Source organism: Callorhinus ursinus, unplaced genomic scaffold (assembly GCF_003265705.2).
Source record: "Callorhinus ursinus isolate GAN/ISIS: 27379988/994484 unplaced genomic scaffold, GSC_fseal_2.0 scaffold3, whole genome shotgun sequence".
In the NCBI taxonomy this organism is placed as follows: Eukaryota; Metazoa; Chordata; class Mammalia; order Carnivora; family Otariidae; genus Callorhinus; species Callorhinus ursinus.
In genome coordinates, this window is record NW_027397065.1 from 23,217,450 (window position 1) to 23,244,355 (window position 26,906).

A 26,906-nucleotide genomic window follows, 5' to 3' on the forward strand; every position below is an offset into this window, starting at 1 on the left:
CCAGAGAGAACAGCCTATTCCTCATCCTGGAAAGAACGGGAGTCCAGTGTTGCTAGATCTGCAACTTCTCCAAGAGGAAGCCCAACTTCAGAATTTTATGCAAACTATTCCAATTTTTAAAGTGTTCGCAACTATCTCAACTTTTAAATATTCTATAGGCCAACCAAAACAGCTTCATGGACAGGACTCAGCCGTAGCCCACACGTTTGCAACTTCAACTGGTCTTATCAAAAAGCTTTATTTTAAGAGAAAATACCCATAGTTATTATTCCAAACACCAGTACATATAAAGTGAAATGGCAACATATTATAAATGCTATTTTATATTTGAAAGAAACTGGTCATAATAGTTTAAGATTTATAATTTTCCAAATTTTAGAATGTCCACTGATGTAATAGCTCTCTTGACATACATATAGGATTCACACAACAAAATTAACTCTTTAAAGAAATTGTCTTTAGTTATTGATGTTCAACAAGTTTAATATTCGATTTTTTTTTTTTTTTACTGCAAATTCAAAGAATAAATCGCTAGCTAGGGAAGTTCGACTAGTTGGCAACATAACCTATTTTAACAACCAGCCTGGTATTTGTTATGTTTTGTAACATTAGCTGATGAATGCTACAGAAATTTTCATTTCTCTTATATTGTTATCCTGATTCATTAGCAAGCATGGTCAACAGTTAATGAATGGATCATATACTTGATAATGGGTATATAGATCATGTGATCCAACTTTTCTCAGGACTAATGTTAAAAACTGAAAAATTAATTCCTTCTTTGATCGCCAATTAAAAATTTTTAAATAGCTTTTGTAAAGATCTATTAGATTTCATTTAATTCTTCTTGGCAAAAAAGAACAAAAGAGCCGTTATACGTCTATCACTAAAGATGTTCAGAACCATTCAGTTTTTCACATTATCAGCTTGTTACATCCAAAGCAGGCTAACTCTGTGCCAAACATACAAAAATGATGAAGACCAAATTGGATGTGAAATAACAAAAGATTTATATCAAAGACAAATAAACATTTCAATAAACTTAGAGTCAGAGACAGTAGAGGAGATGTAACAACCAGATGTTTAATTTAAGTCACTGATAGAAATAGTCAGTGTCCTTTGTTCATAAACCCCTTGGATTTTATTTGTATTCAAAAGCAATGGTAAATGTCAAATGACTACTAGACCATCCTTCTGAATACAAGAAAATATCATGCTGTTTAACTCTAAACACAAAACGTGCTTTTAGAAAAACAAAGATAAAGAACAGCATGTCTTAGACACATCACTTCAAGAACCACAAAATGCTAAAAGATACCAAGAGCGTAATACTAAAGACCTTCAATTACTACATATTTTAAAATTTTGAACTTCAAAAGAAAGTTTACAGATAAGAACTTTTAAAGTCCAAGATAAGTCTTATATCTAAAGATCTGACTATCAAAGTGTATCGTCGTGCAAGGAATTCTTTCTCAAAGCCAGCAGCATTAAACATTGATCCCTTTCATATGTGCAATGTATAAAATAACATCTAAGGTTTCTCTTATACTTTTACTATGAAAGAAAGAATAATGATATTACTTTTAAAAACTAAGAATTTTACATAGAAATGTTAGTTATGTGTGAATCCCAACTATGAAATCAAAAAGTGACCCATCAACCACCATTTGCTTTTTCTCGTTTGTCCTCCCCCAGTTTTTAAGGCAGCAATGATGGAAAAACACATCTGCTGGCAAAGCCAAAGAAAAGTCATACAAATGGTCTGCATTTAATAGGAATAGTATGACCTTCCACTAAACAAAAGATGTTGAAAGGATTAAAAGAGAACACATGTAAAGTGCCTATCAATTACCTGGGCAATAAAGGTTACTTTCCTCCCCTCTATCCTCACTATTCTCTCACTCATTAAGTCTTATGTCACCTCAAGAAAGCACCTTTGAGAACAGGAGGGACTCAGTGTCCTAGAGTCTGAGACACAGTACCACGTATTTAGTAGGGGGTTAATAAATGCTTCCTGATTTACTAGAGGATAAGAATAACGAACAAATGTAAAACCCGCTAATTGATAGGGTAAATGCATTAGTGCATTCCAGTGCCCTCTATATGAAAGGTGACTAACCCATCTCAGCTAAGTGCTGAAATTATAATTAAGTCTGACGGGAAGTCCTAGATTTATACCAATATAATTACAAATATTACTTAGCTTAGTGATAGAGTATGGCAAGAACAATGAGATGAGTAATTTAGATGATACTGCAAAGTGGGCTTTAATGTTTGAAACTTCTATTAACAGTACATAGGATAAGTGCAAGGAGTGTAATTAAAACCTAAAAGAGTCTGATTTTTAAAACTCTACTGCTCAGCCTCATTAAAATGCATGTTTTCTCAATTAATCCAAACTTTTCCATTAAAAACATAAAAATACACTTTGATTCCTTGCAAATAAATCTCTACAGTATATATATTTAGGATCAAATACCAAATAACCATCAGAGTTAAGTAGGAAAAAATTATCAAAATAGCAAGAGCTTTGAATACACGGCGCCTAACAAAGGGAAGGAAAGACAAAGTGAGGGCTATCCACTTTCTCATTTATAAATACTTATGACTAAATAAGCATTTGAAGAGCTAGAAGATTAGAAATCCCTAAATATCTCTACTTAAATGATACAAACCTAAGCAAAATGTTTACTTCTTAGAAGAAAACCCTTCTAATCATATATGGACCTCTTCTTATTTATCCCCGTATTCTCTAATTGCTGATTCTTCTACATATGTCAAGTACACAGAAAACTATTGTGGAATAAAAGGCAATCATTTTCTTACTCATTTTGTTGGAGAAACAGTTTTTTCCTTTTAATTTGATACATTACTAAGCAGTTCATCTCAATATTAAAGTAATGCAAAACACCATAGGATAATGTTTCCTTATGCACTTTATCTTATTAGATGTTACAAAACACTTAAAAGATTATTTTAAGTTGTCATCTAATCAACTGTAGAAGAATGTTGACTATAGAGAAAAATTTTATTTTTTTAACTTTTATCAATTCTCTGTAGATTTTGTCAATGTACTTTATATGACTATTACTCAAAGCCAATAAACACCTTTTATAAATGATGACCACATGACTAGATTAGAAAGTTTTTCAAGAAAAATTTTACTAAGAAAGAGTCAAGTCAAAGGCTATCATATAATCATAAGAGTCACGTGGGGTAAGTTAAGAAAATGTCACTAGAACTTAAACATAATTGGAGAAAATGGAGTCCATATAGCTTTCATCTTAAGTCCAAAAGGAAACTAAAAGAGGAGGGGGAAACTATTTTAAATTTAAAGCATTATCTGACACAAGCTTAATAAATCATTGCTCCTATTTATGAAAAATCTTTAAATCTAAATAGGTTCTAATTTTAGCTGAAATAGTATTTTCTATTTTGAAAGCAAAATATTTTGGGGGGCTTATCTTCAAAAAGAAAACACTTACCCCTAAAAGTCCCCGTGCAAGCATCTTGTCTCATGCCTATATTTCAGAACCCACCTCAGTTAATCGACAGTACCGAAATAGTGCTACTCTGTGCTTGTTTTCATCATAAAGAAGTCTACTCTCAAGGGTTCTTTCATCTTTTTTCTTACATGCAATATTTCAAAGAAAAATGGGTTCATCACTGTTTATAAGAAGAAAACTATCCATTTTACACATTTTTACGCTATATGTTAAACTGTCTATCATATGACTTCCATTTCCAAAACAAACTATATTGATACAAAGAACAAAATATCATCCTTTAGAAAGGATCTTGATGCATCTCATGTTTGAAATGGTTTCTTAGAATCATTTTTCTTGACAAGTGAACAGCAAATCAACCACAAAGTTGCAAAAATAGTAAAGTGACAAATAAGCAATATACCTGGTTGGGTGACAAAGAAAAATTCAATAGACTACTGTTGTTATCACTGTTTAGGCAAACATTTGAATCAAAGTGCATAAAACCTTGTCAGAAATATGAGCAATGGATGGATGAAAAGTATACAGCTAGATGGTTTTCAAATCTTAAACATATCTATTTTAAAAGGCATGGCTACATTAAATTTTCTAAAATTGACATGCCTTGTCATAATGATAATTAGTATTTGGTCAATGGAACACAGGTTTCCCTCTGGAAAAGTGTTTTTAAGATGTTACAATGGTTACCTGTCATTTATGATCCAGTTCAGACAGAGATTGAGAGAGCTAAGATTTTTGCACCTCTTGACAATTTCCATCACGGTTTCATTATCCAGTTCAGTGATATGACGTAGGTCCAAGCTGGAAAGATTTCGTAGCTAATGAGATAAATAAAATGAAAGATGAGAAAGGTAAATGTTACATTTATTCTCAAAAATTATATAGTTTATTACAAAGTAGACTATCACCATGCAATATTCAAAATAGATAATATCTAATTAAACTCATTCATATAATATTTTACATACTAAATTAGAAATGAATGCAGACATCTACGGTAAATATATGAATGGCAATAAACATTAAAATCAAACAGATTTTATTAATGTTTCATGAAAATCCAAAAGTTAGCGACCTAATAGGTGGGGGGGGCTGTTAAATATATTACATTAAGTACCTACAGTTTGATAAGATTATTCTAACATTGTTCAATTTTGGATATTTATCTTCATGATTATAATGCCACTTTTGTATAGGTTTTCTCACTTTTTAAAAGATGAGATACAAGTAAGTGGTTAATTCAGAGATACCCTGATGATATTTTATCAATGTACTCCAAATTGAACTATTACGGGTGGTGTGTTTCACCATGTGGAAAGCAATATAAAATGTTGTTTAAGCAGTAAAGATTTTCACCCACAACTATATGGTCAACTAATCTTCGACAAAGCAGGAATGAATAGCCAATGGGAAAAAAAAAAAGTCTCTTCAACAAATGGTAGTGGGAAAACTGGACAGATACATGCAGAAGAATGGAACTGGACCACTTTCTTACACCATACACAAAAATAAACTCAAAAAGAATGAAAGACCTAAATGTGAGACAGGAAACCATCAATATCCTACAGAAGAACACAGGTAGCGACCTCTTTGACCTCAGCTGTAGCAACTTCTTACTAGACATGCTGCTGGAAGCGAGCGAAACAAAAGCAAAAATGAACTATTGGGACTTCATCATGATAAAAAGCTTCTGCAAACAATCAACAAAACTAAAAGGCAATCTATGGAAAGGGAGAAGGTATTTGCAAATGACATGGCTGATAAAGGGTTAGTATCCAAAATCTACAAGGAACTTATCAAACTCGACATCCAAAAAACAAATAATCCAGTTAAGAAATGGGCAGAAGACATGAATAGACATTTTTCTAAGACACTCAGATGGCTAACAGACACATGAAAAGATGCTCAACATTACCCATCATCAGGGAAATACAAATCAAAACCATGATACCACTGCACACCTGTCAGAATGGCTAAAATCAAAAACACAAGAAACAACAGGTGTTAGCGAAGATGTGGAGAAAGGGGAACCCTCTTACACTGTTGGTGGGAATGCAAACTGGTGCAGCCACTCTGGAAAACATTCCTCAAATAGAACTGCCCTATGACCCAGCAATTGCACTACTAAGTATTTACCCAAAGGATACAAAAATACTGATTCAAAGGGGTACATGCACCCCAATGTTGACAGCAGCATTATCAACAATAGCCAAATTATAGAAAGAGCCCAAATGTCCATCAACTGATGAATGAATAAAGAAGAGGTGTCATATATACACAATGGAGTATTACTCATCCAACAAAAAGAATGAAATCTTGCAATGACATGGATGGAGCTAGAGTAGATTATGCTAAGTGAGATAAATCAGTCAGAGAAAGACAAATACCATATGACTTCACTCATACATGGAATTTAAGAAACAAAACAGATGAACATAAGGGAAGGGGGAAAAAAGGAGAGGGAGGCAAACCATAAGAGACTCATAACTACAGAGAACAAACTGAGGGTTTCTAGAGGGGAGGTGGGAAGGGGACAGGCTAAATGGGTGATGGGAATTCAGGAGGGCACTTGTTATGAGCACTGGGTGTTATATATAAGTGATGAATCACTAAATTCTACTCCTGAAACCAATATTACACTATATGTTAACTAACCAGAGTTTAAATAAAAATTTGAAAAAAAAAGAAAAGATTTTCTCCAGATATCACCTTCTCCATTTCTCTATTTTCTCTTCTTTCCTGAAGCTTCCTGTCTTCCCCTGATGTTTAGTCTCCAAAGAAAATTACTAATACTATTTACACAAAGATGGAAATTATCTTCTTCAAATAAGCTATTTTTGCTTAATAACATGCAAAGAATTAATCTGGAGGCAAGTGGCAAACCAAGTAACACCCCTTCCAAATATGACTATGCCCTAATAGGTTACTTATATGCAAACCAGACTTCGCAGATGTAAAAAGTTATGGATTCCCAGGACGCCTGGGTGGCTCAGTCAGTTAAGCGCCTGCCTTTGGCTCAGGTAACGATCCCAGGGTCCTAGGATTGGGTCCTGAATTGGGCTCCTTGCTCAGCAGGGAGTCTGCATCTCCCTCTGCCTGCCTCTCTTTCTCTCTCTCTCTGACAAATAAATAAATAAAATATTAGAAAAAAATAAGATAAAGTTATGGATTCTGAGATTGAGAGATTATCCTGGATTAACAGGGTAGTCCTAATCTAATTATTGGGCTTTATGGGCAGACAACCTTTCCCAGCTAAGTCAGAGGGATGTAATGGAAGAAGATGCAAGAGACATGTGAATTGTGAAAGGGATTCAACCTGCCTTGATTGGCTTTGAGTATGGAGACAGAGAGCAAGGAGCTAAGGAATGTGGGCATCCTCTAGAAACTGTAACAGCCCTGAGCTGAAAGCTAGTAAAAAAAAATAGGGACTTCAGGGTGCCTGGATGGCTCAGTCGTTAAGCATCTGCCTTCGTTAAGGATTCTGGGATCGAGTCCCACGTCGGGCTCCATGATCAGCAAAGAGCCTCCTTCTCCCTCTCCCTCTGCCTGCTGCTCCCCCTGCTTGTGTTCTCTCTCTCTCTCTCTGCCAAATAAATAATCTTAAAAAAAAATAGGGACTTCAGATGTACAACCTTAAAGAACTGAATTCCATCAAAAACCTGAAGCAAGAAAACAGACTATCCCCTCGAGCTTCCAGAAGGGAACACAACCAAGCTAACACCTTGATTTTAGCCTGGTGAGACCTGTGTTGCACTTCTGACTTATGGAACTGTGGGATAATAAATTTGTGCTGTTCTAAGCTAGTAATTTATGTCAGCAATAGAAAACAAGTACAGGGCATTTCTAGCACTGTGAGGGAGTTTACCCAGGGCTGGCCAGTCTTTTCTACACCACCCTCAAATCCTTCTGTAGAGGGAGCAGGTTAGTCCTGCAGGAAGCTGACCTGCAGTTGTAATCCAACCCAAAGGCCTCAGAGAAGTGAGACAGCCAAGTTCCACCCGAGAGTTAGTTGCGCTTCAACCCCAAGATAAGACAAGACACTGGAATCTCCCCTGCCACTGGGCCAGAGGGAAAGAAATGCTCTAAAACAGCACTGTCCCAGAGAACTTTCTGATGATGCTAATGTTCCATACCTCTGCTGTCCAATATGGTAACCACTAGTCACATGCAGCTACTGAGCACTTCAGATGAGATCAGTGTGAGGGAGGACCTGAATTTTTATCTTATTTCATTTTGTTTAGTTTACATTTACTTTTTCTGTGTGTGGCTAGTGGCTACAGCGCTGGACAGAGCAGCTCTGGAGAAGTGAGTCTGCTGGGCAGCACTCAAACCCTCTTTTCCAGCTCAGCTCACATAGGAAGAAGCAACACAGAGAGCGCTCCTACAGAGTCACTACTCACTGCTCCCCGGTATATGCTGCAGAACTGAGGAGAGAAAAAGACATAGCTAAGAGATGAAATATGAAACTGGCCACAATAGCACGTAAAGTCTTTCTAACCGAGACAGCAAGCATCTATACACTAAGGGCTGAATTCAAGTTTTTTGATTACTGATTCAATCTCATTACTAGTAATCAGTCTGTTCAACTTTTCTAGTTCTTCCTGATTCAGTTTTGGATTGTATGTTTCTAGAAATGTATCCATGTCTTCTAGGGTGTTTAATCTGTTGGCATATAATTTTTCATAATATTCTCTTAGAATCTTTTGTTTTTCTGTAGTGTCAGTTGTGATTTTTCTTCCTTCGTTTCTGATTTTGAGTCCTCTCTTTTTTTCTTGATGAGTCTGACTAAAGGTTTGTCGATTTTATCTTTTCAATGAGCCAGATGTTGGTTTCATTGATATTTTCTTCTGTTTTTTTTTTTTTTTTTTTGTTTTCTATTTCATTTATCCCTGCTCTAATCTTTATTAGTTCCCTCTTTCTACTAGCTTTGGACTTTGTTCTTTTTCTAGCTCTTTTAGGTGTCAACATCCAAAAGTCTTTATTACTGTCAGAGATATACTCATCTGGAAACACATAAAGAACCAAATAGCCTCTTCGAGTGGCAGGTGCTGGATGGCTTGCTGGGCTTATGTCCTCATAGACCTACTCATATCCGTACAGCCCTACTCATATCCGTACTATACAAAATCAGAAATATGTAAAATGGACCTTAGAGATGCTGGAAAATACTCTAAAACATGACTATTAAGCCTATGAATGTTAAGGATGAATTTTGCTATGTGTAACCATATGCATATGTGAACTATCAAATATAGCCATGTATAATACATACATAGTATCACTTTATTTTCCAATTATTCTTTATTATAGTCACTAGGAGGACACAAAATCATAAAAATTTTACCCAGCCACATAAATATTTCCTACACATGTATATTTTGGGGGCTAGCACAGCTTCTGACACAAAGTTTCTATGTGAATTCTTACATAGCTCTTAGCTTCCTTCACTGTAAATTATCTTTATCACAACACTGTGAATGTACTTAATATCACTGAACAGTACACTTAAAAATGTTTAAAGTGTAAACTCTAGGTTATGTACATTTGACCACGATAAAAAAAAAATCACTTCATCAACCAGGACATAGAAGGAGGCTGTAATAAATTTCTGTAGGGAGAAAAATTTAAAATTGTTTATGCCATTTCGGTCCCCTCACATTAGGAAAGATAACTGAGGACCAAATGGCTTTGAATAACTTATCAGAGTTCAGATGATGGGGAGAGAGATGTTAGTAAATCTAAATTATCTTACAGCTGTGGGGAAATCCAAAGATATCCGCTACAACTCATGGAAAAGCAAAAAGTAACAATTCCCAAAACTATCTATATATAATAAAAACTCTAATTCTAGTTGACTGACTCTTTAACTTTTAGAAATTCTGCATCCAGCCCCATTCTTCAATGCAAGGTGGGTCAGAAAATGACACTGGCCCACTTTTGGCTGATACTGCCCCGTTTACTATCCATAGATGGAACATTTCTCACTCTTCCAATGGAGCGCAAACTCATACATGAGGAAACAGATTTACTTTGGCTCTCACAGGTAGCAATCTGACATCTTGAAGAGTGTTTTACTCTCGGATTCAATTAAAGCTCACTTTATGATCAGGTGACAGTCACTGACTATGCTCATGTGGCCTTCCCTATGACTACTTTGGCCAGTTCAACATGAAATCTGACAGTATCCAAAGGCAGTTCCAGGAGGCAAATTCCTGGAAACCAGCATTATTACAAGACATGTACTGAGCTCCTCTATGGGACGCAGCATTTTTATTGAAAACTCTACAAACAGCTCTGTCAAATCCATCACACTCCTTCCGTTGCTACAGGCATGTCATAATAGCGCCCTCCAGGGTTTCCTATAAAGCTCCCTAAACTAATCCTTCATAGTGTGAAACAAACAATTACATTTAGGAAACTGACATTTTAATTAAGCTTACTTTCCTTATCAATTCACTGGTAGTTTTGGGTTATACAAATCACATAGGATCTGAATAAACAAAGACTTACAATCAAGATTTCCTAAATGCTTCACTCTAATTTTTAAACCTTTAGTAAGGTATTTTAAAAGAAACCCAAGTCAGAATGTAGACTGCAGGTAATCAACTTTCAGGTTAATTCTTCTTTTATTGAGACAAAATATTATTTATAACTAATTCAGGTTAAAGACTAAAATTAGTCAATGATTGGTACAGCCATGTATGTACTTAAGTATAAAATGAGACACTAAAATGTTACCTAGGAAACAGAGTCTTGAAGGATTATAAAAAGACCTCAAATGGCTTCCAAGTTCTCTTAAGACCCTGGAAAAGTAAAAAATTAAACAAAATCCTCAATTGTGCAGATTGACTATGGTGGATGAACCAACATAAGAGGCCTCACAGGACCTTGGCAAAGGCAGCAAGGATGTTCCACCATTTCAGGCTAACAAGGACAACTTACTTAGGTGAAGCTAGTTTGGAGGTGATAATTTTTAAGAAGAATAAAAACTTCTGCATAGTTAAATATGTTCATATGCCAACCAGTCCTAAATTACTTCTTGCCAGTCCTGCAGATGTTGGTTTTATTGGGACTGGGTTTCGAAGCAATCAGGTGTCATCTGCAGGGAGCAAAGTCAAGGGTTAAAACAGGCTGCCTTGCTGATGACAGGGTTACTAGGGATGTAGAGCAGCACCACACACTCATCTGCCAAATACCTGTCACCTGCCAAGATGGAGATCATGGGAGAGAGCAGAGGCACATGGGAGACAGAAGGGTCCGAGAAAGGCAGTTTCCCTGGGGGAGAGTCTCCTTTTAAGGACAAGGAGGGGGACACAAGTAATAAAGGAAGGGAGTTGTAGCACAGGTCTCGTATGGGGAAAAAAGGGAAGAAACTAAGACTGCTGGGAACAGAAAAGAAAGGGAGACGGAATTGAGAGCAGTTTTAAAGTAATGAGCACAGCTCTTTGGGTACACTGAGAACAACCTCTCACAATTTGGGGGATTTCTGTCCATGGGCACAGGACGGCTTCTCCACCTTGACATGATCTGATATCTACATTTAGAGAACTTGGTTGGACAAGGCAGAGAATGAAGGGCACCCCTTCTACTCATCACCTTGGTCTGAACCTCAGCTTTACTAAGGCTTGCGCTCGAGTATAGAAACCGTAATAAGAGCTAGATAAGCCACATTTAGGATATCGGGCAGCACCTCATAGAACCAGAAACCTCAGGGTAGAATTGAAATCTTTCAAAAAGCCTGAGATCTCAGTACAGACAATAAAAATTTCTAATTCTAACCATGACAAAAGGACTCCCAGGGTCTTGGATGCTGTCATATCCACAGTAGCTACCATGTTAATTTTCTGACACCTTCCTCTATGTATTCCTTCCAACCACTGCCTTCTTAATCACACTGGGCTGCTGTCTCTTTGCATTATTTCCAAATCCAAGGTCTGTTTCACTCTGCCATTCTCCTACTAGATCTGACATCTTTTGCCATTTTATTCACAACCTGTTTTACTTTCTAGCACACTTTACTGCACTGCTTCTCAGAGCTGTCCCTTCTAACTCCTTTTTGGCACATTACCAGCCAGATTAATCTTCCTTAAATAACTTCGACCATATCTCTCACCTTCTCTGAAACTTTCAGGAAACAAAAATATTTCAACTGCAAAAAAAGAATCCCAGAACTTACCTATCAAAGCCCTTCACTGTCTACCCCCACCATTTCCTGAAATCTTTCAGCTAGCTGAAATCTCTTTCTCCAAATTGTGAGAGGTTGTTCTCAGTGTACTCAAAGAGCTGTGCTCATTACTTTAAAACTGCTCTCAATTCACTCTTTTTACTCAGATAACTTGGAAGTGTGTCTTCTTCTCTCCCTGCCATTTATTCAACTGCCTGGCTCCTCCCTCATCTTCTCCACAAAGCCTTCTCAATTACTTTAGAGAGAGGAAAAATCAGTGAGGCTTCAAAATACAATATACTTGCCTAACACAAATTATTAACTAGACAGTCCCCAACATAACTATGCCCTTTAGATAGGAATAATCAATTGGCAACGGCTGCCAAGGGACCAGGGGAACAACCTTCCCTTCTTGCTACAAGTCCGTGGAAGTCCCCTCTTTGTCAACTCCTTCCCCTTCCCCTCCCTGTCCCCTCCTCCTCCCCGACCAACCCTTCCCAGTCTGTGCTGTTCAGGACCAAGCTCTCATCCCAAATACTTGACATCCAATCTTAATGCTTGAGCTGGTCCAAATCTGGATAGTTGTGAATTTTCACCCATTCATTCACTTTCTTAAACGTCTCCTAAGCACCTGACTCTAACTTGGCCGCACATTAGGATCACATGGGGAACTTTTTAAAAAATACTGATAACCAGGCCCCATCCTTAAACATTCTGATTCATTGGCTTGGGGTAAGGCCAGTTGTTAGTATTTCCAAAAAGGATACCCAGCTGATCCTAGCCTGAATTGGGAACCACTTCTCTAATGCACAGCTACTGATATTTAAACCCTAAATGTGTAAAAATAATTTGTAAAGCTCAGCCTCTTCCATCACTCATAAAAGAATGCAGAAGATATTATTCATATGATCAATAAGTACTTACTGGGCACCTATTATGTACCAGAGGCTATTCTAGCTGCTAAAAACACAGCAGTGAACAACACAGACAAAAACCCCTATCCATGGGGTGCTTATACTCACAGTTGGAAACAGATGAAGGGAACAATAAATAGAATAAGTAAACAAATTATACAGTATGTTAAAAGTGCTAAGGACTATAGAGAAAAAATAAAGCAAGGCAAGGCAGATGGAAAACAGTGGAGGGAAGGGAGATGGGATACAATTTAAATATGCAGTCAAGGGGCACCTGGTTGGCTCAGTCGGTCAAGTGCCTGCCTCCGGCTCGGGTCATGATCTCGGGGTCCTGGGATGGAGCCTGGAGTTGGGACCCTTGCTCAACGGGGAGCCTGCTTCTCCTTCTCCCTCTGCCCACCCCCTCCCCGCTTGTGCGCATGCTCTCTCTCTCTCTCACTTGTGCACTCTCTCCCTCAAATACATAAGTAAAATCTTTCTAACAAATAAATAAATAGGCAGTCAAGGATGATCTCATTGAAAAGATGATCACAGAGCACAGATCCGAAGGAGGTGAGGGAGCACACAAAACATGGGGATGTCTGGGGCAAGACTTAGTGCAAAGGCCCTGGGATGGGAACAGGCAGAGTATTTTGGAGGATCAGTGAGGAGTCAGAGGTACTGTAGCAGAGCGAACAGAAAGAAAACTAGCAGGAGACATAGCCAAAGAGGTGAGTGAAGGACAGACTATATGAAATCCTGTAGGACAAAGTACGGATCGCTCTGAGGAATTTGGGAAGCCACGGGAGGGGTCTGTGTAGGAGTATGACATAATCTAACTTACATTTTTAAATGATCCTCTAGCTATGTATGAGTCTAGAATGGGAGCAAAGGTGGAAGCAGAGAGAGGCTACATTGAATTAATCCAGTCAATATCAGTGGCTTGGACCACAGTGACAGCAGCTGGATGTGGTATGAAAGATCAGATTTTGGATATATTTGAAAGTAGAATCAACAGAATTTTTTGACAAATATATCAAGGAACATGAGAGAAAAAGAAGAATCAAGGATGATGCTAAGGGTTTTAGTTTGAGCTCCTGGAAGGTACTGTTGCAATAACTAAGATGTTTTGGTAGCAGGTAGGAAAAAAGTTTGGTTTTGAATATGTTATGTCTGCGACGCCCACTAGATAACCTAGAAAAGATGTCAAGTAAACTTGGAAGTCATCAACACACAATGGCATTTATACTTCTAAATTTAATATATAAAAGTATTAATTATATATAAATATGCTAAATCCTTTTTATATACAAATTATATATTTATATTCAATTACATATTTTTTAAAAATATAAAATATAAATGTATAGATATATTTAATTATACATTTTAAAATATAAATTATATCTAAATGTTAAATTCTTTGGGTACAATGATAGTAGCCTTCTAATTTGTAGTGAGTAAAGAAAATAAAATAATTGATTAAATTAATATGCAGGCTACAAACCCATAGTCATAAAATATGATATATAGTGAGCTAGTCTGATCTAAAAAAAATTTAAAAATGCATTAACAGCAATAGCACCCTGAGCCACCCAGGGCAGTTACAGGCTGGCTTCATTCTCTATCAAAACATAATTCAGGCTTCATGGCTCCCGTGCACATCCTCTGTACAACTGCCTGAGATGCCCACAGTCAGAGTAAGAGACTGCCCTCTGTACACCCACTGATGTTGCTCGTTCTCCCACCACAGCCTAGAAAAAAGTCAATGAGAGACTGTTCCTCCCACTAGAGTCACAGGCAAGCTACTACAGGTCAGGGACATGGCTATTCACCTTTGTGTCCATGGTGCCTAACACAGTACTAGGTGCATCAAATCCATTTATTAACTGCTTATGGCTGAATGAGTAAATCTGACATCAGGACCAAACTTTAAAGATAATTTCATTGATTTAAGTTTCCAGAGATCAGGTTATCTGTCCCTCTAACTATATCAAATGCAGGATCTATAGCTCTGAAGCTCCATGTTTTTGAAGGTGATATATTTGAACATAAATTTCACAATATGTGAGGTTTAAATAATGAAAAGCAACAATCTCATTCCACACAATTAAAGGTCATTTTAGAACAAGAAGTATAATCAGTTCACTATTTATGTATTCATTTTTAAAATGAAGAACAGTTTTGTTTTTTTTTTAAAGAGTCTGTAAATTGTCAGCGTTTTGATGTCTGTGGCAGGAATTCTGACTAGTTCACCAAAATTTTAATCACTGCATTCTGCTGCAGAAATGTGAATTTGTTAATTGGATTTCTGCATCTTAGTGTACCAGTGCTCTGCACCTCCTCTCTCACTCTGGCAGGCAGCAGTCTCTAATTGACTTTTTCCTAGGACTTTCCTTTCCACCAAATCCCTTCCTTTTCTCCACAGAAGGTTTTGGGAGCACCGAACGAACTACAAACAGCACTTAAAGTTAGCTGCACGAAGCAGCTCTGTCACTTTTTTATCCAGCAGGAGCTAAGATACAGAACTTCTCTTCAATTAAAAAAATAAAATGTTCACACTGTTTCATTTAAATAAGAAAAAAAATCAAAGCTTAAATAAATTAAGGGCAAATTAAGTCAAATGTGAATGCAAGCCAGGAGAGATTATTTCATCTCACTGGACTGGTTGTGTACTTCTCTTTCATTTCCTCAGACCAAGGTCAGAGATCTGTTATAAAAAAAGAGTTCATGAAATTCTGAACCCATTTCAGTCACCAGCACCGTATAGTGTGCTTCAGTGTGTCAAAAGTTTTGGAAGTGCATTCCAAATAAAAGTTTTACAATCTAATTTTTTAAAGTAGTAAAATAAATGAAACTTAACCCAGGACAACCTGAACATTAGCACACGGCAAAAGCTTAGCATATCCGAGCCAAGTGACCTGTACATTGACCTCTTGATCATATACTATTAAGGCAAAACCACCATATTATTCCATTCTTTATTTTTAAATGTGTGCAGCTGGAAAACAAAGGAATGACATTAACGCTTTTTAATTAAAAAACATTCTGACATATATTTTTATTTTCTGGCCATTCCAGAAATATTACAGAAATGTTGTACCTACTCTCTAAAATAAAATGTCTATTTTTTTTCTTTCTTCCTGGTTTAGAATATGCAACTGGGACTCACCTTCACATTGAAAATCTCTTAGTCGGCCTTACACTCTCATTTCTGGGCCTCAGCCAAAAGCCACAGCTCGGAGTAAAAAGTGCCTAAACCTTAATTTCAGAAATGATTCTTCCTGTTCTGTGACCAGGTACTGTTTCAGGGAGTGGGAACCAAAAAACCCTGGTGCACAGAATAACCACCAGCTGAGCCACTTCCCATCTTTGGGACTTCCATACCACCAGAAAAAGATATCCTGACACATGGAGGAACACGGTGAGGCCTCCATCAATAGGTACCTACAGCTTCTCTCTGCGGTTTGCCCTATAGGTCTGGAGCACCCTGAGTCACCAAGAAAGAAAAGGCTAACGCAGGCATCCATCAGCAGCTTTCTCTCCTCTCAAGCTCTAAGCCATTTTTATGAGAAGAAATATTCCAAAACATATATGTAACTCTTTTTCCTACCGTCCCCCTTCTAGTCCCCAAATAAAACCCCAAATATTCCTTCTAGTTGGAACACACATCTGATACTAACAATCTAAAAATTAATCAATCGGGTCATCACTACTAGTGAGAAAGGAGTCACAGAATCTGTCCTAAATCAAGATACAAGATTGGAAAAAATACTATTTCTTCCTTTCTGGCATTGTACTTGATTTAACTGCTCATGGTATTATCCAAGTATGCCAATCACCGATGATAATGAAAGAATCAACACTTCCCAGGTAAGAAAAATCTTAGAAGACTCAAACTTTTTAAAGGGTATGTAGGATATGTACTCAAAATCCAAGTCAGGAACTCTCCAAACACTAAATCAGATTTAAATTGTTTTACCTTTGTTCTGTAATCACTATTCCAAGAAGCAACAGCATTTGGTTTAAAATATATTTAAATTTGGATTTGGTAAGTTTTAGTTCCTGACTCTGCTAATCACACTCGAGAGCTAAAAGTGAACAATCTAAATTCTAGGTTATTATCTATGCTATAGGCAGTGTATGTTATCAATAAGAAATGGTAATCGGGGGAGGAGCAAGATGGCAGGGGAGTAGGAGACCTAAATTTCATCTGGTCCCAAGAATTCAGCTAGATAGTTATCAAACCATTCTGAACACCTACAAATTCAACAGGAGATCAAAGAAAAGAATAGCAGCAACTCTCTGAACAGAAAAGTCACCACTTTCTGGAAGAAAGGACATGCGGAGAAGTGAATCTGAGGCGATATTCGGGAGGATAGACGGTGGGGGAGGGAGGGGGCCTCCATTGGCCGCTTCTGGCAAGTGATAGAGCCGCGGAGCACAAAATCGGAACTTTTAGAAGTCGGCTCCACTGAGGGACATCGCTTCAGTGGCTAAGCGGGGGGTGGAACCCTCGCTGGGACAGTGTGGTCTCAGGACCCTTGGGGTCACAGAAAGACCAGGGGTGCCTGAGTGCAGCAGAGCTCCCAGGTATCGGCTCGGGGAAACCTTCTGCAGGGACAGAGCAGAGGAGCAGGCTCTCAGCTCGAGGTTGCCATAAACTGTGATCCGCGGCACAGTAGGGCCACTGCTCTTCCACCAGGGACCCAACAAGTGGCAGATCCGGGGAGACTGCCCTTCCTACCCGGGGAGGAGCGGCGTGGGAGCACACCGCAGGGATCTGCTGGGTTTGGAGACTCCACACAGGGTCGTGTGCCAGAGACAGAAACCCTCGGTCACAGGCTGGGTGAGCACGGACTGCGGCCGGAGACTGGGGAGACGGGAGTGATTGACTGCTTTTCTCTGGGGGCGCACTGAGGAGTGGGGCCCCAAGTTCTCAGCTCCTCCGGGGCGGAGATTGGGAGGCCACCTTTTTCACTCTCTCCTCCAAAGATGTACGGAAAGCTTGCAGGGAACAAAAGCTCCCGAGAGCAAACCCAAGCAGATTACTTAGGCCGGACCTGCAAGGGCGGGGCAATTCTGCCTCCAGCAAAGACATTTGGGAACCACGGCAACAGGCCCCTCCCCCAGAAGATCAGCAAGAACAGCCAGCCAACACCAAGTTTACTGATCAATGAGAATGACAGAACGCCAGAGCTAGCAGAATACAGCACATAGAATTCATGGCTTTCTCCCTCCTGATTCTTTAGTCTTTCAAAGTTAATTTTTTTTCAACTTTTTTTTTTGAATTTTTCCTTTTCCCTTTTTCAACCAATATCTTATCAATTCCTTTTTTAAAAAATCTTTTTTATTTTTCATTTTTAGAGTCATATTCTACCCTTCATAGTAGTTAACCTCATTTTTGGTGTGTGTGTGTGTGTGTGTGTATATATATATATATATATATATATATATATATGTTTTTCTCTCTTTAAATTTTTGGGACACAGTTTTTTCAAACTAACCCAAAAATACAGTAAATCTCTAGTGTATGGCTTTGTTCTAGTCTCCTGCCTGATCATATTCTCTCTCTTTTTTTTTTAAATCCTCTTTCTTTCTTCAACCAACTTCTTATCAATTCCTTTTATAAAATCTTTTATAATTTTCATCTTTATAGTCATATTCCATCCTTCATCATATTTACCCTTATTTTTGGACATATGTAAGTTTTTCTTTCTTTAAAATTATGGGAGGCACTTTCTTCTAACAGACCAAAATATGCCCAAAATCTAGTGTGTGGCACTGATCTATGCACCACCTGATCATATCTAATGATATTCTGTTTTGTTTGTTTGTTTGTTTTATCTTTATCTTTTTTTTTCTTTTTTCTTTCTTTCCCTTTCTTTTCTGCCAGTTTCAGGTCTCATCTGATTTCTTTAGTGTATATTTTTCGGGGGTCACTATTACCCTCTTAGCATTTTGTTCTCTCATTCATCTATTCTCCTCTGGACAAAATGACAAGACGGAAAAAAAATCACCTCAAAAAAAAGAAGAGACAGTACTGACTGCCAGGGACCTAATCAATACCGACATTAGCAAGAAGTTGGAGCTAGATTTCAGAATGACGATTTTAAAGATACTAGCTGGGCTTGAAAAAAGCATGGAAGATATTAGAGAAACCCTTTCTGGAGAAATAAAAGAACTAAAATGTAACCAAGTCGAAATCAAAAAGGCTATTAATGAGGTGCAATCAAAAATGGAGGCTCTAACTGCTAGGATAAATGAGGCAGAAGAGAGAATTAGTGTATAGAAGACCAAATGATGGAAAATAAAGAAGCTGAGAAAAACAGAGATAAACAACTACTGGATCACGAGGGCAGAATTCGAGAGATAAGTGATACCATAAGATGAAACAATAGAAGAATAATTGGGATACCCCAGAAGAAGAAGAAAGAGAGAGGGGGGCAGAAAGTATATGGAAGCAAATTATAGCAGAGAACTTCCCTAATTTGGGGAAGGAAACAGGCATCAAAATCCAGGAGGCAAGGAGAACCCCCCTCAAAATCAAAAAAATTGGTCAACACCCTGACATCTAATAGTAAAACTTACGAGTCTAAGAGACGAAATGAAAATCTTGAAAGCAGCTCAGGACAAGAGATCTGTAACCTACAATGGTAGAAACATTAGATTGGCACCAGACCTATCCACAGACACCTGGCAGGCCAGAAAGGACTGGCATGATATATTCAGAGCACTAAATGAGAAAAATATGCAGCTAAGAATACTATATCCAGCTAGGCTGTCATTGAAAATAGAAGGAGAGATAAAAAGTTCCAGGACAAACAAAACTGAAGGAATTTGCAAACACAAAACGAGCCCTACAAGAAATACTGAAAGGGGTCCTCTAAGCAAAGAGAGAGCCTAAAAGTAACATAGACCAGAAAGAACACAGACAACATACAGTAAAAGTCACCTTACAGGCAATACAATGGCATTAAATTCATATCTTTCAATAATTACCCTGAATGTAAATGGGCTAAATCCCCAAATCAAAAGACACAGGCTATCAGACTGGATAAAAAAACAAGACCCATCGATATGCTGTCTGCAAGAGACTCATTTTAGACCCAAAGACACCCCCAGATTGAAAGTGAGGGGGTAGAAAACCATTTACTGTGCTAATGGACACCAAAAGAAAGCTGGCGTGGCAATCCTTTTATCAGACAAATTAGATTTTAAAACAAAGACAATAATAATAGATGAGGAAGGCACTATATCCTACTTAAAGGGTCTGTCCAACAAGAAGATCTAACAACTGTAAATATCTATGCCCTTAACATGGGAGCAGCCAATTATATAAGCCAATTAATGACAAAAGCAAAGAAACACATCAACAACAACACAATAATAGTGGCGGACTTTAACAACCCCCTCACTGAAAAGGACAGCTCATCTAAGCAAAAGATCAACAAGGAAATAAACACTTTAAATGACACACTGGACCAAATGGACTTCACAGATCTCTTCAGAACATGCCATCCCAAAGCAACAGAATACACATTCTTCTCTAGTGACCATGGAACATTCTCCAGAATAGATCACATCCTAGGTCACAAGTCAGGTCTCAACTGGTACCAAAAGACTGGGATCATTCCCTGCATATTTTCAGACCACAGAGCTTTGAAACTAGAACTCAATCACAAGAGGAAATTTGGAAAGACCTCAAATCCATGGAGGCTAAAGAGCATCCTACTAAAGAATGAATGGGTCAACCAGGAAATTAAAGAAGAATTTTTAAAAATTCATGGAAACCAATGAAAATGAAAACAAACTGTTCAAAATCTTTGGGATGCAGCAAAGGCAGTCCTAAGAGGAAAGTATATAGCAATACAAGCCTTTCTCCAGAAATAAGAAAGGTCTCAAATATACAACCTAACCCTACACCTAAAGGAGCTGGAGAAAGAACAGCAAAGAAAGCCTAAACCCAGCAGGAGAAGAGAAATAATAAAGATCAGAGCAGAAATCAATGAAATAGAAACCAAAAGAACAGTAGAACAGATCAACGAAACTAGGAGAGCTGGTTCTTTGAAAGAATTAACAAGATTGATAAACCCCTGGCCAGACTTAGCAAAAAGAAAAGAGAAAGGACCCAAATAAATAAAATCATGACTGAAAGAGGAGAGATCACAACCAACACCAAAGAAATACAGACAATTGTAAGAACATATTATGAGCAACTATGTGCCAGCAAATTAGATAATCTGGAAGAAATGGATGCATTCCTAGAGATGTATCAACTACCAAAACTGAACCAGGAAAATATAGAAAACCTGAACAGACCTATAACCACTAAGGAAATTGAAGCAGTCATCAGAAATCTCCCAACAAACAAAAGCCCAGGGCCAGACGGCTTCCCAGGGGAATTCTACCAAACATTTCAAGAAGAATTAATACCTACTCTCCTGAAACTGTTCCAAAAAATAGAAATGGAAGGAAAACTTCCAAACTCGGTTTATGAGGCCACCATTACCTTGATCCCAAAACCAGACAAAGACCCCATCCAAAAGGAGAATTGCAGGCCAATATCCTTGATGAACATGGATGCAAAAATTCTCACCAAAATACTAGCCAATAGGATCCAACAGTACAGTAGAAGGATTATTCACCATGATCAAGTGGGATTTATCCCTGGGCTGCAAGGTTGGTTCAACATCTGCAAATCAATCAATGTGATACAATACATTAATAAAAGAAAGAACAAGAACCGTATGATCCTCTCAATAGATGCAGAAAAAGATTTGACAAAGTACAGTACCCTTTCTTGATCAAAACTCTTCAGAGTATAGGGATAGAGGGTACATACCTCAATATCATAAAAGTCATCTATGAAAAATGCACAGCGAATATCATTCTCAATGGGGAGAAACTGAGAGCTTCCCCCCTAAGGTCAGGAACATGGCACGGATGTCCACTATCACCACTGCTATTCAACATAGTATTACAAGCCCTAGCCACAGCAATCAGACAACAAAGAGAAATAAAAGGCATCCGAATCGGCAAAGAAGAAGTCAAACTCTCACTCTTTGCAGATGATACGATACTTTATGTGGAAAACCCAAAAGACTCCACCCCAAAACTGCTAGAACTCATACAGGAATTCAGTAAAGTGGCAGGATATAAAATCAGTGCACAGAAATCAGTGGTATTCCTATACACCAACAACAAAAGAAAGAGAAATTAAGGAGTCGATCCCATTTACAATTGCACCCAAAACCATAAGATACCTAGGAATAAATCTATCCAAAAAGGCAAAGAATCTGTACTCAGAAAACTATAAAATACTCATGAAAGAAATTGAGGAAGACACAAAGAAATGGAAAAACGTTCCATGCGCATGGATTGGAAGAACAAATATTGTGAAGATGTCAATGCTACCCAGAGCAATCTACATATTCAAAGCAATCCCTATCAAAATACCATCCACTTTTTTCAAAGTAATGGAACAAACAATCCTAAAATTTGTATGGAACCAGAAAAGACCTCGAATAACCAGAGGAATGTTGTAAAAGAAAAGCAAAGCTGGCAGCATCACAATTCCGAACTTCAAGCTCTATTACAAAGCTGTAATCATCAAGACACAATGGTACTGGCACAAAAACAGACACATAGATCTATGGAACAGAATAGAGAGCCCAGAAATGGACCCTCAACTCTATGGTCAACTCATCTTCGACAATGCAGGAAAGAATGTCCAATGGAAAAAAGATAGTCTCTTCAACAAATGGTGTTGGGAAAATTGGACAGCCACATGCAGAAGAATGAAACTGGACCATTTCCTTACACCACACACAAAAACAGACTCAAAATGGTTGAAAGACCTAAATGTGAGACAGGAATCCATCAAAATCCTAAAGGAGATCACAGGCAGCAACCTCTTTGACCTCAGCTGCAGCAACTTCTTCCTAGAAACATCGCCAAAGGCAAGGGAAGCAAGGACAAAACTGAACTATTGGAACTTGATCAAGATAAAAAGCTTTTGCACAGCAAAAGAAACAGTCCACAAAACCAAAAGACAACCGACAGAATGGGAGAATATTTGCAAATGACATATCAGATAAAGGGCTAGTATCCAGAATCTATAAAGAACTTATCCAACTCAACACCCAAAGAACAAATGATCCAATCAAGAAATGGGGAGAAGACATGAAAAGACATTTTTCCAAAGAAGACATCCAAATGGCCAACAGACACATGAAACAGTGCTCAACATTGCTCAGCATCAGGGAAATCCAAATCAAAACCTCAATGAGATACCACCTCACACCAGTCAGAATGGCTAAAATGAACAAGTCGGGAAATGACCGATGTTGGCGGGGATGCGGAGAAAGGGGAACCCTCCTACACTGTTGGTGGGAATGCAAGCTGTTGCAGCCACTCTGGAAAACAGTATGGAGGTTCCTCAAAAAGTTGAAAATAGAGCTACCCTATGACCCAGCTATTGCACTACTGGGTATTTACCCCAAAGATACAAGTTTAGGGATCCGAAGGCGTACGTACACCCCGATGTTTATAGCAGCAACGTCCACAATAGCCAAACTATGGAAAGAGCCAAGATGTCCATCGATAGATGAATGGATAAAGAAGATGTGGAATATACATACAATGGAATATTATGCAGCCATTAAAAGGAATGAAATCTTGCCATTTGCAGTGATGTGGATGCAACTGGAGGGTATTATGCTGAGCGAAATAAGTCAATCAGAGAAAGAAATGTATCATATTACCTCACTGATATGAGGAATTCTTAATCTCAGGAAACAAACTGAGGGTTGCTGGAGTGGTGGAGGGTGGGAGGGATGGGGTGGCTGGGTGACAGACATTGGGGAGGGTATGTGCTATGGTGAGCACCGTGAATCGTGTAAGACTGCTGAATCACAGACCTGTACCTCTGAAACAAATAATACATTATATGTTAAAAAAAAAAAAAGAAGAAGAAGAAGAAGAAGAAGAAGAAGAAGATAGCAGCAAGGGAAAAATGAAGGGGGTAAAATCAGAGGGGGAGATGAACCATGAGAGACTATGGGCTCTGAGAAACAAACTGAGGGTTCTAGAGGGGACGGGGGTAGGGGGGGTTAGCCTGGTGATGGGTATTAAATAGGGCATGTTCTGCATGGAGCACTGGGTGTTATATGCAAACAATGAATCACGGAACACAACTACAAAAACTAATGATGTAATGTATGGTGATTAACATAACATAATAAAAAAATACAAAAAAAATGGTAATCAGAAAGAAGGTCTTTAGGAAATTTTCTCTGATATTAAGTAATGTAGATCATGAAATCACATTATCATTAAAACAGATAATACACATTTTTCCAAAATAAACTGCAAAAATTTTGTAACTTTGATTTATATATTAAAGTTCTACTTTCTGATACAAACAACCATCCACCTGTAATTCTACTCTCTCAATCTATTTTGTCCATCTAATAGTAAAAAGCTTCAAACAGTTGAAATGAATTTAGAATAACAATAGCTAGTGTACACCTAAGGTATAACTTTAAATATCGAATTATGATTGAACTCTATTACTATGTACTCTGAGTCACTTATATCTTCTCATACCGGTGAAAAAAAGCATGACCGAGATTTTTGAAAATTAAAAAATAAGCAGAAGTAGACATGATAGCATGTTATTTTTAAACTATCAGTCAAAACCATCTAAGATAGAACTTAAATTAACTAGTACCGGATAACCAGTAAGTCAAATAACCAGTTCACAACTTAGTTTCTTGTTTAGTCAAATATTTTTCTTTACATTTGCCTTCGTGAATTGACATTACGGATTATAGCACTGAGAAAATATTTAAATTTTGTTTTGCTCGAAGCATGTATAAAAACTCTTTCTAGGGCGCCTGGGTGGCTCAGTTGGTTAAGCAACTGCCTTCGGCTCGGGTCATGATCCTGGAGTCCCGGGATCGAGTCCCACGTCGGGCTCCCTGCTCGGCGGGGAGTCTGCTTCTCCCTCTGACCCTCTTCCCTCTCATGTTCTCTCTCATGCTCTCTCTCTCAAATAAATAAATAAAATCTTTAAAAAAAAAAAACTCTTTCTATACTTAAACAGCTAGCCCACTATCCTATTTTTGGGAGTCACCATTGTAGCTTCCTTATTCTCAAGTGTCACATAGCTAGCTGCTCTTATCTCTCTAGCTATAGCTTGTCTAGATCCAGAACAGAAGTATGGCTAGTGATAGTTTGAGGAAGGCTCAGGACTAACTTAAATCTTACATTATATGCAATTCTCTGCTTTGTGCTTTGATCACCATTGTTAGAAGATTCTCTGAAAGGAAATAAATATTGGCTCTATTGTCTTAAGTGGGCTCTCATGTAAGAAACCTGGAATGATGCAGAAAGATGTATTAGGGTCTAAACAGGAAAACAGAAACCAGTATAAGTGTCCATTAGATTACATGAAGGAAATTTCATTAAGGAAATTGATTATTCCAGTGAGGCAGAGGCTGAGAAGAAAAACTGGAGAGGCTAGTGTAAGCCAGATATTTCATAACAGCAGGAAGAATATGCACCCCAAAGCTGGAGGGACAAAAGAAGAGTCAGTGTTACTGGAACCCACAGGCTGTGGCCATTCAATACAAGCTGGAGCTGCAGGGGATCTGTCCAGGGCTAGAACCATAGAGGAAATAAAGCTGTTGCCAGTAACATTTTCTGAGACAAAAAGGGAAGGAAAAAAATACCCAATTTCCCCCTCCCTTCAGCCTGGCTGCCTCCCACTAAATGCAGCCTGGAGAATGAAGCCCCCAGTGATGTAGAAATGCATGCTTAGAGAGAAAAAAGGATGTGAGGGCTAACAGACCTAGGATCAGAACAAAGCAAAAGGAAAGAAGGGGGAAAGGGCTCCAGCTTCCAAAAATGAAAAAAAGCAGTCAATCTAATGGGAGCTCTTTGTAACAACCCAGAAGCATAATTATGCCAGAGTATTCCTGCAACTTGCCTGAGAAACACAGGGTGCTAACCAGCTTTGTTTTCTTTTTCAAGCCAGATGAAAGCTGTAAAAGTCATCACTTGCACAGCTTTCTCAGGCACAGGGGTATTATTTAATTTTTAAAGATCCAAGATTGAGAGCCAATTACATGTTGAAAAAGTATTTCTGATCAAACATAATAACCAAGCATATCTTCTAGTGAATATAATAGAGAAAGTTCCAGTGGGAAGCTTTCTTTAGGAGAAAAAAAAAATGTTGATGGCCAATCATCCCACTAGGATATAATCAATTGAAGGGAAGTCTACAGTAGGGAAGCAGCTATGTTCCTAAAGGTTTTGTAAATACAATGTGATCAACAGCTTTTGTGTAAATGCCTGTGATACCTCTGGGCTGGAGAGCAAACATGTGAGGAGCTCAACTGCCTTCAGTCAATGGTCTCTATTGGCCTCTATTATTGGGCCAGTGTGTCTGGAGAACAGGGAGCTCAGAACCAAACTTCATTCCACAAATTATTGTGGAAAATAATGAGTAATACCATATAGGCCCAAATTCTGATTAAATATTGAGGATTCAAGCTACAATTTCAGAACACACACCCCTACTGTCGCTTAAATAAATTAGCTTTTGACTAACAGAGAGTTACTATGGAAATGAATTCCTTATTGTCCAAGAATGCAACCACAATAAAGACACAACATAATTTATCTTCCTTTCAGTAGCCAGGAGCCCCTTTAGATTTTCATTACAAACATCGCACAATGTTACCCAAAATTGTAAAGAAAAATCTGATTATTTGTGTTCTGAGTAATGATTAATGACTGACATGGTGTGGGCATGTACTGTGTTTAAGTATGTGTGTGAATGAATACATAATGTGTTCATACACATGCACTTCTCTGTGGCTGACAAGACCTGCCCAGGTGCAGTGAAAATAGTACTTAAGTAGGTAGTTAAATTAATTAAAAAAAGAACTGTTAAATATTGTATAATCATTCAAAACTATTAACTGACTATATCTGTCAATGGTTTTATATAATTGAATATGTCCCTTAAATCAATTTGGATTCTATTTAACTCTAATTCTCAATAAATGTTTATTTTAAATTAATAAATGAGATCTGCTTACTTTATTTTTTCTCAGTAATATAATTCCTCATTAACTTTCATTATAACTTATTCTCATTAGACCCCAAATATGGTTTCTCTAATTCGGGCAGTCTGTTCTGTTGGGGCCCCATCTGTGTCTAATATCACTATTTATGTATAAATCACAAGACTAAGTGAAGTAGACTCACACTGATCCCTAAATAAAATTTCTCTCACGAAACAGTGTGAACGAATTTGAAAGTCTAAGAAAG

General features: G+C 37.9%; 1 protein-coding gene across 2 annotated transcripts in view; it reads right to left on the reverse strand.

The window, feature by feature from the left end:
- FBXL17 (F-box and leucine rich repeat protein 17) overlaps window positions 1-26,906 on the reverse strand; it is a 512,428-nt gene that overhangs the window by 318,187 nt on the left and 167,335 nt on the right. For both annotated transcript variants that reach the window (XM_025866870.2, XM_025866868.2), the window contains one exon: window positions 4,194-4,324. In XM_025866870.2, the coding sequence (XP_025722655.1) occupies window positions 4,194-4,324 (131 nt within the window). The remainder of the gene's footprint in view (window positions 1-4,193; window positions 4,325-26,906) is intronic.